The sequence below is a fragment of the Dreissena polymorpha genome, unplaced genomic scaffold (assembly GCF_020536995.1).
Source record: "Dreissena polymorpha isolate Duluth1 unplaced genomic scaffold, UMN_Dpol_1.0 chrUn061, whole genome shotgun sequence".
Lineage (NCBI taxonomy): Eukaryota > Metazoa > Mollusca > Bivalvia > Myida > Dreissenidae > Dreissena > Dreissena polymorpha.
In genome coordinates this window covers 164,996-179,666 of record NW_026273375.1, presented here as the reverse complement: position 1 = coordinate 179,666, position 14,671 = coordinate 164,996, and the positions used below count along the sequence as shown (strand labels likewise).

The 14,671-nt window shown below is 35.9% G+C and overlaps 1 protein-coding gene across 1 annotated transcript in view; it reads right to left on the bottom strand.

The window, feature by feature from the left end:
* Positions 1-122: 122 nt before the first annotated feature.
* LOC127863929 (fibropellin-1-like) overlaps positions 123-14,671 on the bottom strand; it is a gene marked incomplete at its 3' end in the record, with an annotated part of 44,765 nt that continues 30,216 nt past the window's right edge. The window contains exons 10-20 of the mRNA XM_052403612.1: positions 13,246-13,359; positions 12,982-13,095; positions 12,729-12,842; positions 12,461-12,574; positions 11,014-11,124; positions 9,432-9,545; positions 4,867-4,980; positions 4,606-4,719; positions 3,992-4,105; positions 758-822; positions 123-239 (exon numbers count right to left, since the gene is read on the bottom strand). Coding sequence (XP_052259572.1) covers positions 123-239; positions 758-822; positions 3,992-4,105; positions 4,606-4,719; positions 4,867-4,980; positions 9,432-9,545; positions 11,014-11,124; positions 12,461-12,574; positions 12,729-12,842; positions 12,982-13,095; positions 13,246-13,359 — 1,205 coding nt within the window. The remainder of the gene's footprint in view (positions 240-757; positions 823-3,991; positions 4,106-4,605; positions 4,720-4,866; positions 4,981-9,431; positions 9,546-11,013; positions 11,125-12,460; positions 12,575-12,728; positions 12,843-12,981; positions 13,096-13,245; positions 13,360-14,671) is intronic.

Sequence of the window (14,671 nt, the reverse complement as noted above, 5' to 3'; positions counted from 1 at the left end):
TAGACTGCAATGGTCACCAATTTACCCCAGAAATCACCTACCCACGAACAAAGTGTAAATATTTATGTATTCGAAAGAAAACACAGAAAAGAAATTTCTTAACGGTATTGTCTTTTTCCAACCTGATCGCAGTTGGTTCCCTGCCATCCTCCGGCACACGTGCACGTGTACTTGTTGAGAAGGTTGTTGCACGTGGCGCCGTTCTGACACGGATTGCTTGCACACTCGTCAATGTCTACCTGAAAACGATGATATTTTGAAACACATTGAAATTAGTGTCTTAATTGAGTAACGCAAAGTTTGCAAAAATCACACCGTAAAGTATAGCAGTTAAGACAATTATGACGTTGGAGATAAAACATACACTTTTAAATGAAACTCTTTATTGGCTGAGAAATGCAATTGATCGCTATAAAACGAGCTTCATCTTTGGCTTCTTTGATAGTACATCCAACAAACTCAAAATGTAATAAACATTTAAGTTGGCGTGATTGCATCATACGAACAAAGAATTAACTACTCACGTACGAGTTTTCATAATTGCTGATAATACAAAGTTATACATCGAGTCCTACATGTATTCAAAACAATAATCTTCATTATCTAATAATGTGTATCATTCAAATATTAAAGTTAAATATTAAACAATGCTATTAAAAAGTACAATCTACATATTAGGACGCTCTACCCATTATTCAGCAACGAACCTTGGTCACAGTTTGTTCCTTGCCATCCTTCCGCACACGTGCACGTGTACTTGTTTAGAAGATTGTTTGCAGACGGCCCCGTTTTGACATGGGTTGCTGGCGCACTCGTTGATATCTGTGATACAAGCGTGCTACATATTATTTAACTATTATAAAATAGAATTATAATATTTTTATTGCGAGTTTCGTCTTGTAAAATGTTGGCAGGTGTGTATAAATATCACGTAAGAAAATATTCGGCAAACATTAAATCAAACAATAATTGCAAATTAGGTAAATTGTAAACCTAAACGTCCTCTAAACGAAATATGAGCGATATAGTCTGGATGTGAAGCAAAAAAACTGGATTTATAGTACGCATAAATGTTTTTACATAAACGAGTTATACAATATGTCCTGATTTAGAATCCATCGGATTCCACTCTGGCATTGTTGACCATTTTTAAAAATTCAAAGATGGCCGCCAAGATGGCTGCCAAAATGAAGAAATCATCATAACTCTTCAAAAACATTATGTATTTGCTTTATTTTGTCTCAAATTAAGTATTATTTTCTTGTTTCCTTGTTGAATAATAATGTTAGAAGATAAAATAAATTATTACAGATTAAAAACAAAACAAAAATCCAAAATGGCCGAAAAAAATGGCCGTTTTTTTGAGACAAACGCGGCATTTTTCACGAACAAACTGTCATCATATTGTTATTGAGTCTGAACCTTTATCTTTTACTCATTGTTTATTTCAAATGCAAAAGTCTGATTTGAATACACTTGTAATTAAAAAAATGGAGGTCAGAATAGCTGAAAAAGTGTGATATCCATATAAAGCAAAGCACCATATAAGATGAATACTACACCATAAACTTATTTAATTTAATAGAAACGATATGGCGCAGGTACTCATTAGAAACCGTCTCAATGACACGGTTCTAAAGAGTTTTATGTTTTATGGTACAATTATGTTTCTCCACCAGCGTGAGTAGACCAATAATTTGTATTGGCGGGTCTTGTTTGACAGAAGCACTTTGGACCAGATAGTTGTTTCTTCATCGATTTACTCTGTTATGTTATACAAAAATGCATCATTTTCTGAATGCGAATGCTTTTGGAGAAAGCGGAACATCATGGACGTTTAGTTAACGACTAATGAGTTTAACTTTAGATTGAATTATATTCTTTAGTATGTGCCGAAATTAGGTCAAATCAAGTTCAGATTTTGGTCAAAAGATAAATTATATCATAAATTATAAGTACAAGTAAGAAAACACATTTTGAAATTATTTATACAAAAATATATATGCAACTAGCAATTTACCAAGTGTTACTCCCAACGCCATCAACAGCAACAACAACAGCTCACATCATTACACAAAATACTGAACATTTTACCACCACCATACTTTTTCCCCTGAAATGATTCATTGTAATTTAATATCCTACCTTTTTGTAAACGGTTTTGCAATTAAACCAATTCTAACGCTATATATTATGTGTTTTCTAATAATACTAAAACCGACTCCGAAAAGACATAACAAAAAAGCGCGCGTATTTCAGGTATATCTAAGGACTTCCAACACAACTTACTAAGTAAGGAAAATATAGCAGTCCAAATTAATGAAACGGATATCATACGTTGCTAAATTGACTATCAAAAACGTTAAGACAAAGAAGAATACAGAACAGTAGTATAGTCTGAATGAGTAATGAATCTTGTTTGAACTTGTATGAAATGGTTGTGTTAAGGCCGGTTTATGCCTCCACCACACTTAATACATATTTTGGTGAATGTTAAGAAATAAGAACCGGTACATATCATAAGATTGATCGTTTGTTTAAATAAATCTATAAAAAAAGTAAACATTTCATTAAAATGCCCCACTAAGTATCGGATTAACCCTTTGCATGCTGGGTTATTTGTCGTCTGATAAATGTCGTCTGCTGAATTTCTAAAATTAGCATTTTCTTCCATTAGTTTCAAAGAATACTATCAGAATAGCAAACAGTTTGGATCCTGATGAGACGCCACGTTCTGTGGCATCTCATCTGGATCCAAACTGTTTGCCCCAGGCCTTCAAAATTCGGTTCCAGCACTGAAAGAGTTAAAAATCATATGTAGACTTCCCAGTTCAACAATTGAATGGCTGCCGTCAGCTTTGGCTATACGTCTCACTTATTTAGGAATTATGAACTATTGTCTTTTAGTTACTATGATGTATCGGTCAAGCAAGCAATGTAATATTCTAGTTCTTTATATTCTGTTCCATTCCCTTACCCGGGTATCTAGAACTTTATTTAGAACGTCGAATACTTTATAAAGATCAGCTCGAATGCATACGGACATAGTTCGGAGTTTAATTCTTGATAAGGTATGTAGTATTTATAATTGCTGCTTGATTTCGTGTATTAAAATGATGTTTAAAAATACGCTTGCTCTCTGCGCGCGCTTTTATAAGAATACTGATGCATAATTTACATCTTCGAACATCGTTGTTGCATGTTGCATGCGTAATTACATTTTTACTTCGTACTCGGTACGTACTGTAGGAGTTTGAATTAAACAACACAAATTACTTTGCTCAGTACAAATAGATAAAATTATGAATACATCAATGGTATGGACATTCCTAAAAACTCAATCAAAATAAAAACGTCACCTTAAAATAATAATTATTTTAAAGGATAAGATGTCTGCAATATTTGCATTACTACCTTTCAGCTGTTTTTGACGAAGCGATAAAACCATATCACAACATGAGTTCTCCGCTAAGTTAGAAACGGGTTTCTGGTATTTTGAGAAATATGGCTGCAAAGGGGTTGGCCAGTTTTTCCTTATACGGCTAGTACAGTTGAATCGTTATGACAATTGCTCAGAACATTTTTTTTCCTGTGTTTATTATGCCACAAGTGCACAATAACACTTGAAAACATTTTCATGTACTAATATATCCCTGACAGATTATATCAACTATATAAAAACTCACAAATAAGAATGTATGTGTTAAAAGATTTTAGGAATAACAAGCACTCCTTAGCCTGTAAATTATAAATCCATATTTATAAGCATGATCTTGAATGAAATTTTATCAAATTTTAACTAACAATCGGATAGCACATGTATCTGTATTTATATCTCACATCAAAATTTAGTCATTTCCAACTCGTTACGTTTCATTTTTTTGTTATTACTGTCGTACTTTGTCTTTCAATACACATTACTAAAATTAGTAAAAATCGGTTAAAATGGGATAGAGTATGGCATCTAAGATCAATTTAAAACAACGCATGCCTTGATCACAGTTGATGCCTTGCCATCCGGCCGCACACGAGCACGTGTACTTGTTCTGTAGGTTATTGCACGTGGCTCCGTTCTGACATGGGTTACTGACGCACTCGTTGATGTCTACAAAACAAACGCTATACTACGTTAAAACATTTTAGAATGAAGAAAATGCTGTTCTTTTTTCTGCACGCGAAATGAAACAATTGTATTATGTACACACGAAATGAAACTGTTCAATTTTTCACACACGATATAACACTGTTCTAATTTTTACACACACAATGGATAAAAAATGCTGTTTTTTTCTGCATATGAAATAGTAGTATTATATTTTCTACACGAGAAATGGAAAACGATGTGTTATTAATTTTATGTGCATGAATTACATCGAAATTATTGGGATTATACAAAATTTGAACGTTTTTTTAAATATGGACTAAAATTCGTAAATCAAAACAGATCTAATTGCATGTGTTAAATCATTAATTTTGAAAAGTATATTTATGATACAGCCATAGGAATTGAAGGACTTCGTAAATTTGAATATTCGTGTATAAAATGCAATGAAAACTGAATAATTTAAGACATCGTTGCATGATTTCAATAACGTGTTAGCACACCTTGGTCGCAGTTGACACCCTGCCAACCACCGGCACAGTTACACGTGTACTTGTTCTGTAGGTTGTTGCACGTGGCTCCGTTTTTGCACGGATTGCCAGCACATTCGTCAATGTCTATAAAGGAATACATAGTTATGCATGCGAAAATCCATTGAATGCGATCAGTCTTAAACGAACTACTTTTTTTGCCTGATGAAAATAACAACTGAATGTACCGCTTACAAGTGATATTTAAAAAAATGTTCAAAGAAGGTAACTAACCTTGGTCACAGTTGGTTCCCTGCCAGCCACCGGCACATGTGCACGTGTACTTGTTGAGAAGGTTATTGCACGTGGCGCCGTTCTGACAAGGATTGCCTGCACACTCGTTTATATCTATATAAGTGAAAAAATGCGTTAAAATACAACAAGGGCAATCGAGCTGTATAATGATTATTTTACTTTATTATACAGAATCGATACTTTTATTCTATGTAAGTGTATAATCCTTTCCGTCGTTGAAACGCTAACACAGTTAATAATCGACCATACCTAAAGCATATGAAAGCAACCATACAGTTTCTCAATAAGGTTTTGAAATTGTGCACGAAATTTAGGGAAAAGTACCCAAGATATTCTGCATATTTGCGTTCAAGACCTCACTACAATAGCAAAGGCCGTATGTTGCATTCAGCATTTGCCTCCGGTTGTCAATTCATTCAAATATATTGTCAGTAAGCGAGCCATTGTCGAGCTATTTTCCTAATTTCTAGGACGAGTGCGTCTCAGATAACGAAAATTCGAAAAGATGTTTCTGACATAACGTCCAGTCATTTAACGTTGACGATGTCTTTTCGGCAAAATAACGTTAAGCGATTGGCCATCCACTTGTTCTCCAGCAAATGAAAACGAAAAAAGTTAAATCTTAAATAAGCTTGAGATAACACAATTTTCGTTATGACTGTATTACACGGGAAACGTTGTTGAGCAAGTTATACATGTATAGTCCTCTTGTTTTATCATTGAAACAAGGTATTTTAAGTGATTGAGAATTAAGTTTAAATATATATCTCGTGTTTTGTTCAGACAATTGAACGTTGCCGTTCCGTGTTATAAACTGAATAGTGCAAGATTCCAGGCGAGGAATCATCTCTGGTTTAAATTGATGGTTTATCAAGCAATGATGCTTACTCCATGTGGTGTAACGACGTATGAATGTGACGTTTATGAGATCGACAGCATAGTCCCTTTTATTTACTCTAAGTCGAGTGTAATGTTATTCGTTAACGTACAAATATCCGTGGTACTGTCCAGCTTCTCATAACAAACCGCGGTTACGGATACTAACACCGAAACGGTACCCTCGCGATTTTGAAAACCACGTGCAGATTGTGAAAAAGAACAGCGCTAAAGGTACTGCAGTTGTTCGCCGTTGTGTAATCATATGGCACTGTGCACAGTGCCACACTTTGGCGTTAACCCAACTTCGGTTGTCAAAACCGCAATGCATTCGCTTTTTGAAGAACACCGCGAATTGTAATTATTTATAATGTTTACGTGAATAAAACCACAATAATCCTGATGAGTTAAAAAAAGGCGTGAGCACGTTTTTAAAGAATTACGATTAACGGTAAGTAATGCAATAGATTAACAAATGTTTAAATTATGTTTTTACAAATAAAATAACACTCCTGACTAGGAATATGAATGGTCTGAGAAGTACGATTTACTAGTTGCAATAATACAACTCCCTTCTGTTGACCCTCCGGGTCAATGGGATGTACGTATGTACTTATAAAAGCTTAGATTATTCAAGAAGAACTATACGATAAACCTTATCTATTTATAACATCAGATTTTAAATATTACCAGGGCTGCGTACATTTCGTACTTTTTTCATTCAATACCATTCACTCTCAAACAAACGTAAACACTTACAAAGGCCACATACCAGCATACAAATCGACTGGCATCAATACATTAGCGAGAATGTGAACATTTCTACGAAACTTTCCTTAAATAATAAAAGAAAGGACGATCTTGGCAAGGTATTCTCTTTTTAACGCGATTGTGACTCAAAAATAAATAGGCCTATGTGCTTTAAACAATGCAACCACTGAGCTATTTGAATTAGTTTTTTTATAGATATTATGCTATTATAAATTCCATCACAAATGCGATGCTCTCTATTGCGAAATATTGTATCATCGCATAACGACACCTCTTTCCGCGTACAAGAAACGGTGTGATTGCATACTTTTTTCACAGTAGGTCCCCATAGATTATAACGAGGCGTATTGCGATTGCCTTTCAAGTCTTTTTTAGCCGACCAAAAGTTGATTGTGCAATAATCAACAAGTTATTAACTCAAGTATTATCAAATACAAGTGTTTGCAAATCCAGGTCAGCATTGTCATAAAATCATTAGAGCATATAAATAGCTAGCATAAAATGAATGTAGTCCCGCTGCATTACCAGTCTGGCACTCGTTTCCGCTGTAGCCCGGCACACATTGGCAAGTGTATTTATTCTGTCCGTTTATGCACCTGGCTCCGTTCTGACATGGTTTCGGAGCGCATTCGTCGACGTCTAAAACGTATTTCAAAAACAAAATAAATAAAAATATTAAATAAAAATGTAAAATACCTGTCCATTGATCATAACTCTGTACAGAACACGAACAACATAATAATGGTCATTCTTTATTTTTTGTTGTTGAGAGTACATTCTAAAAATTATTTTATATAGATCTCCATTATTTAAGCTATTTAAAGGGACATATTCACAGTTTGTCAAAATGAGCATTTTCCATATTTGTCACGGAATGAAAAAGTAAATCAACTATGTACGTCCGCAAGGGAAACAAAACTAATAACGGAGACCCCTACTGACCACCCATTTTAATAACAAATAAACATCGATTGAAATTGATAAAATTATAGAGCGTTACAAACGCGAAAAGATTGAATAATTTGGATATTTCTATTGTCACCGACTTCAAAACATGCCAAAATCTGTGAACAATGTCCCTTTAAATTCGTCATGGAATTTACAATTAAAGTTTGAAAACATGTACCGGTAATAATTAAATAAATGATAGGATGGACGTATATTGATAACGAAATAAACAATGTAAAGCCTATGCGGTGGATGCAACTGTTCAATGTCCGAGATTCAAGATTTACAAATCAAGTTTGTGGTTAAATTTTAATCAATCGAATATCGAACTGTCAGAAACATGTCTAGCCCGTTTGTCAATATTGATTGAAAATATTACACCATGCACATGCTTGACCTTTAGCCTTAAGTATGACCTTTGCGTTTGTCCAAGGGTCGAAAAAAAACCTTCTTCGCATGGTTAATGATTTGGAGATTGCATTAAGAAGGAAGAAGTTACGGTTCGGAAAAGGTTTTTTAGCCAAAATTCCAGCTTTCTTTGAGACTGAATCGAGAGAGATTGGCAAAGATAGAAACAGAACAGTATAAACACGTGCCGAAAATTAGATATGTTAATTAAATAATTAATATATCTTATTTCTTTTTATAGACATCGTTTGCTCCTTGAACATCAATTAATATAAGTAAATGACTGTTTTGTGTAGCGTAGCGACGTATTCATGGGTGTAAATTGTGTTTGTAGCAAACATTTTTGAACCCAGACGTTATAAGATGATAGTTAGATAGATAGATAGATTTATTTCGATAATGAGCAGCATAACATAATTTAACAACACATACATACATTAAAATTTAACAACATTTAAAATATGTTATTATTGAAATGCTGTGTGATGAACCATGTCAGTAAGCATCAATATCAAGGATGACACAAAAAAAGAGATGATAATCTCTTGTTTCCATTGTGGTCCTTTCTACTGATGGTGGTCTGACATAGAGAGGCGTGGACCATGAAAACAAAATAAAAAAAAATCACTACAATATGAAAGAACAAAGGTAGTTATAAAGATGACTAAATTTTGCTGTTGCTCAATTGATTATGACAATGTAACAAGATAAAAAAGAAAGACCTTATAGTAACTGACCTATGAAGCTATCTCAGGCTAAAAGCACATTGTTACAAATAAAATAATATCACATTACTCTTGAGACTAGTTGGGAGTCAAAAACAAACAAAAATAAATACGACAAAAATCATAATTCTAAAAAGTGGTTCTTGACCGCACCTTTAAAAGTATCGAAAGTGGGAATACTCCTTATATGTTGAGGTAACATGTTCCATAACTTACATCCTAGGTAAGCAAATGACTTAATTCCAAAAATTTTAACCTTTGGAGGCACAAATGACCCATGTTCACTAGACCTAGTTCTATAAGTATGAACAGAATCCTGAGTTACAAAGTTTTGACTCATGTAGCTTGGAGATAGGCCATGCTTAATTTTGAATACATGACATAGTGTAATTTGTTCCACTCTTTTGGAAACCGGTAACCAGTTTAAAGAAACAAAATGTTGGTTGCTGATTTGAGACCTGGGTTCTAGATTGAGAACAAATCTGACCAATTTGTTTTGGGTGACCTGGAGCCTATCCTTCCAATATTTATTTAATCCATGAAACCAGAAGGAACACGCATAGTCAAAGTGGCACTGGATAAGTGAAGAAACCAAAAGTATTTTAGTGTGGTCTGTAAGAAATGCTTGTTTCCTGTACATACATTTTTACCTGGCCTTTGCCTTTTTGATGATTGAAGTAACCATGGATTCACCTGTTAAATGTTGATCAAGGGTGGCACCAGTTAAATTAACGTCACTTTGTTCATTTGGGCGTTTGTCAATTTATATCATTTAGAACTGTAAGTACATGACACCGCCCTTTGGTCAAACATTACCTTGATTACAGTTGGTTCCCTGCCACCCTCCAGCACACGTGCACGTGTACTTGTTTAGCCCATTGGTGCAAGTTGCTCCGTTCTGACATGGTTTTACAGCGCATTCGTCGATATCTGAAGAGCAATATGTTTTATTTCGCTTTTCAGGTCGCAAATTTTTATTTTCAGCTGTCATATACCGGTACCCTTTCCCAAATAGTCAACCAATTGAAATTGAAGACGAACAAATATTCAACCAATCGAAATTGAAGACGAACTCATACTCAACCAATCGAAATTGAAGAAGAATGATACCAAGCAAGTAATTATAAGCTTTTGTTATTCCAAAGAAAACCCACCAATAATCTGGTGTTTAGGCCACAGTTTTATTAAGCAAATTATTTACGCCTATTTATCGTATCACTGTCGCGTTATCAAAACGGCTATAATGTCCCTTGTGGGAGACCAATTATCGGGATCACGTCTCTACAAGATCGCGAAGGGTCACAGGACCTCATTAAACGATCGATGTATTCAGGTAACGTCAAATTAATTTAGATCAAATTTTGTGAGAAAAGCATAAGGTTCTGTATGCGGTATGGACAGGTTTCACTGCACGAAAAAAGTCGAATATTGCTTAATGTATATATCGATGTTTCGGACAGAATAAGCAACTGGTATTTACATTTATCAGTTGAATTTAATCAGTATTCGCAGGGTATCTACAGTTATAATAAAACGCTCTCGAGATATCTTGCAATAAGTGCCCCTTACAAGCCAACATGACCTTGACATGTTGATGTGAATGTTACCTTTCTTTTTGAGTAATCAGTATTCTCAGTCTAATCAGCCTCGTTTTTGGACAATTGGGCTTGAAGCATCTGCGTAAATTGCCGTATGAAGGAGTGTCTCATATGAATATAAAACCAATGTAGGCTGAAACTGCTGTCTACCTGTCCGGACTGTACAGGCTAATCCGGGATGGATAACACTTTACGCACATGCATTAAGCCCAGTATTCTCAGAACGGGACCCAAATGATCGTTGGTTAAAGGGTCGTTTAGATAACGGGCAGAAATTTATTTGATGCTTCCCGGAACCATTGACATTTTAGCAGTTGACCTCATAATACATAGCCATCTACTTAACCCTCCCTCTTACTCACTCCCCCCCCCATCCAAAAAAACACAACAGCAAAATAACTTGGGTGATCTTATGCCAAATAATTATGAAGATATCTCGGCGATACAAATGTCATGTTACAAAATTGACCATTGACACAAGTAGCCAGCGCTCAACTTCGATTATAATAAATCAAAGCCTTATTCATATTGTACAGAACGCAATCAATCAATCATCTACCAACCAAGGGCATACATATACATGTATTCGCCAGATCATAATTGATAAAAACGTACCAATGTCGGCGGATTTTTATTTCCTAAATCATTACTTTTCTAAAACTTAGAAAATTTAAAATAAAACACAAGTGATCAAAATGACTGTCCACATTATATATATATACTATTCTATGGAATGCATGAAAAATGATAAACAAAATATAATGCTGTCATAACCAGATTGACATTTTGTAAAACATTACCGACATTGCAGGCGATTCCCTGCCACCCGGCCTCACACCGACATGTGTACGAGTTGATTCCGTCGACGCACGTGCCGTAATTACAGGAGACTCCAAGGCACTCGTTTATATCTGAAAAAGCATTTCGTTAAATTTGTTTGAAAATATATTATTTAACGATACATATTGTGGCCCTTTCTCGTCCTTTGAGTAAGACTGCGATAACTCGAGGTAGCACGGGACTGACCTCGATGCTCGAGTAATCGCAGGTTTCGAGTAATCCATGGTATTATTTGTTTTCATTGTTTCGGTTGGCGATGCTTAAGTACTGACCGCAAACGCTTTATTAACATGTAAGACGGTGCTTGGAAAAGAAAAGGCTTTGTAAAAATCTCTTAAGGTTACAGTATCCTAAACTAAATAATAATAATGATCGTTCATTCATTTAATTTAATCAACAAACACACATTACACATATATAATCAAAACTATCCAATAGCCATGTAGCATATTTAAAATAGCACACAAGGTACGAACATGCGTATGAAAAAAACACACGAAAAACAAAATGATCACCACACAGTTTGTTTTTAATATACAGAAGCTTTCCTGATCTAGCTATCCGCCCACAAGTGGGTCTATGACTAGATTGCTCAGGAGTTTGACCATTTGTAAGACTATTTTCTTTCTGTGTTGCCATGATGTAGCGCAAATGACAAGACGTAATTCAGCTAAGAGATTCCGATGTATTATCTGCTTCGCTCTCTTTTATACCATACATTTGATCATATTTAGCTATTGCTGGTTATTATTTAATTATCATTAAAACTGTGTAGCTTTTATTTGCATCTCAAAGTATGACAATTTGCGGTGTTTCTCAAACTGCTACTAAGTTCACACCTAATCAAGCTTTTTTGTCTGCTTGATTGCGCTGTTTTCACAACTCGATTATTTTTATCATCGACAAGTCGAGAAAGTGTTTTCGAATAATTGCCAGTTAATTAGGTGTGAAAATCCCTTCAGGGACCAGCACACATTCTCGAGTTATCGAAAATCGCATGTTTGAGTTATTGCGGGTATTTTTATATAGAAATTAAAGGAAAATATTAGGGACTTCCTAAAATGTTCGAGTAATCGCCAGTTTTCGAGAAATCGCCAGCTCGAGTTATTCCAATTCTACTGTATCTGAAAACAACGTGTTTATTGTTGTATGAAATTCAGAGGTAGATTGCAATATCACGGTACTCCACCATCTATGTTTTTGTTGATGCGCGCCTTCTTAATCCAGTTAATACAGATTATTATAATCCATGCACGCGGTACGAAAATGCGTGAGGATACGGCCTTGTGTTGCTCAGCAAGTCCGAGATAATTAAACTTGATAAAATTCAATACAGTGAATCTACACAAAAAATCTGATAAAGATATCAGATATACATTACTAAAAGTAATAAGTGTGTAAACTGACTTTGGTCGCAGTTCTTGCCGTTCCATCCCGCCACACAGTTGCATGTGTACGCGTTGATTCCGTCAACGCACGTGGCGCCATTCTGGCACGGGTTAGGGAAACATTCGTTGATGTCTGAAAATACCGGGTTATGACGTGCATGTGTTGTTGGCTGTTTAATATGACAAACGATTTTTATAAAGGTGACCGATTGTGCACGGTGTAAATTAAGTAAAAAACGAAAATTTCAATGATTGACTTTTGCACACTAATACGTGTGTATACTCACTCTGGTCGCAGTTCTTGCCGTTCCATCCCGCCACGCAGTTGCATGTGTAATCGTTAATTCCGTCAGTACATGTGGCGCCGTTCTGACACGGGTTTGGGGAACACTCGTTGATGTCTGGAGTATACGTTATGCACGCCTTGTTTTATATATAATAAAGTTGTCACACACCGGAATGGAAAGCGCCGATTAACACAATTCTATGATTATTTAAAGTTCAGATTTATATATACATTAACTATTTGCGTGTACTCACTCTGGTCGCAGTTCTTGCCGTTCCATCCCGCCACGCAGTTGCACGTGTACGCATTGATTCCGTCAATGCACGTGGCACCGTTCTGGCAGAGATTTGGGGAGCACTCGTTGATGTCTGGAAGTATATGTAATATACGTGATGTTGACTGTTCTTTAAAATGACAAAATATTTTACGAAGGTGAATGATTGCTTAGTGAGCACAGTGATTGGAAGAGAACCTATTCAAAGATTTTCTATGGGATAATAACAAATTTTTGTACTCACTCTGGTCACAGTTCTTGCCGTTCCATCCCGCCACACAATTGCACGCGTACGCATTTATTCCGTCAATGCACGTGGCGCCGTTCATGCACGGGTTTGGAGAACACTCATTGATTTCTGGAAATATGTCATGCGAACTGCAAAGGCTTATCTAGGACTACACATTACGCTCATACATAAAGCCCAGTTTTCCATGCCAAATGTTTGTTAAGGTACCGGGCGGACATGTCTAGGACTACACATTACGCTCATACATAAAGCCCAGTTTTCCATGCCAAATGTTTGTTAAGGTACCGGGTGGACATGTCTAGGACTACACATTACGCTCATACATAAAGCCCAGTTTTCCATGCCAAATGTTTGTTAAGGTACCGGGTGGACATGTCTAGGACTACACATTACGCTCATACATGAAGCCCAGTTTTCCATGCCAAATGTTTGTTAAGGTACCGGGTGGACATGTCTAGGACTACACATTACGCTCATACATGAAGCCCAGTTTTCCATGCCAAATGTTTGTTAAGGTACCGGGTGGACATGTCTAGGACTACACATTACGCTCATACATAAAGCCCAGTTTTCCATGCCAAATGTTTGTTAAGGTACCGGGCGGACATGTCTAGGACTACACATTACGCTCATACATAAAGCCCAGTTTTCCATGCCAAATGTTTGTTAAGGTACCGGGTGGACATGTCTAGGACTACACATTACGCTCATACATAAAGCCCAGTTTTCCATGCCAAATGTTTGTTAAGGTACCGGGTGGACATGTCTAGGACTACACATTACGCTCATACATGAAGCCCAGTTTTCCATGCCAAATGTTTGTTAAGGTACCGGGTGGACATGTCTAGGACTACACATTACGCTCATACATGAAGCCCAGTTTTCCATGCCAAATGTTTGTTAAGGTACCGGGTGGACATGTCTAGGACTACACATTACGCTCATACATAAAGCCCAGTTTTCCATGCCAAATGTTTGTTAAGGTACCGGGCGGACATGAATTTCATGTTCCCCGGGACGATTGACATTTTACCTGTTGACCTCATAATAAATAGCCATCTGCTTTCCCACTTCCCCCTCATATAACCAGCAAAAAACAACTTAGATGATCGTATGCCAAATAGTTACGATATATCCTGCTGAAAAAAAATCCTATTACAAAATATATATAGGATGGACACAAAATTATCAATGGATCGACCAACCGACGGATATGTGCGCACAAATTAATCCTCATACTATAGACAATCACACATTAACCTCTGGCAGCGGATAAATATTTCATTACTCATTGAATTTATCTTAAATGTGAAATTTCAAATAAAATGCAACAGTTAAACAAGTGCATCAAAATGATGTGTCAACTCTATATAACTGTTCAAGCGAAAGCTTAAACAATACAAACAAATGTTGTAATAAA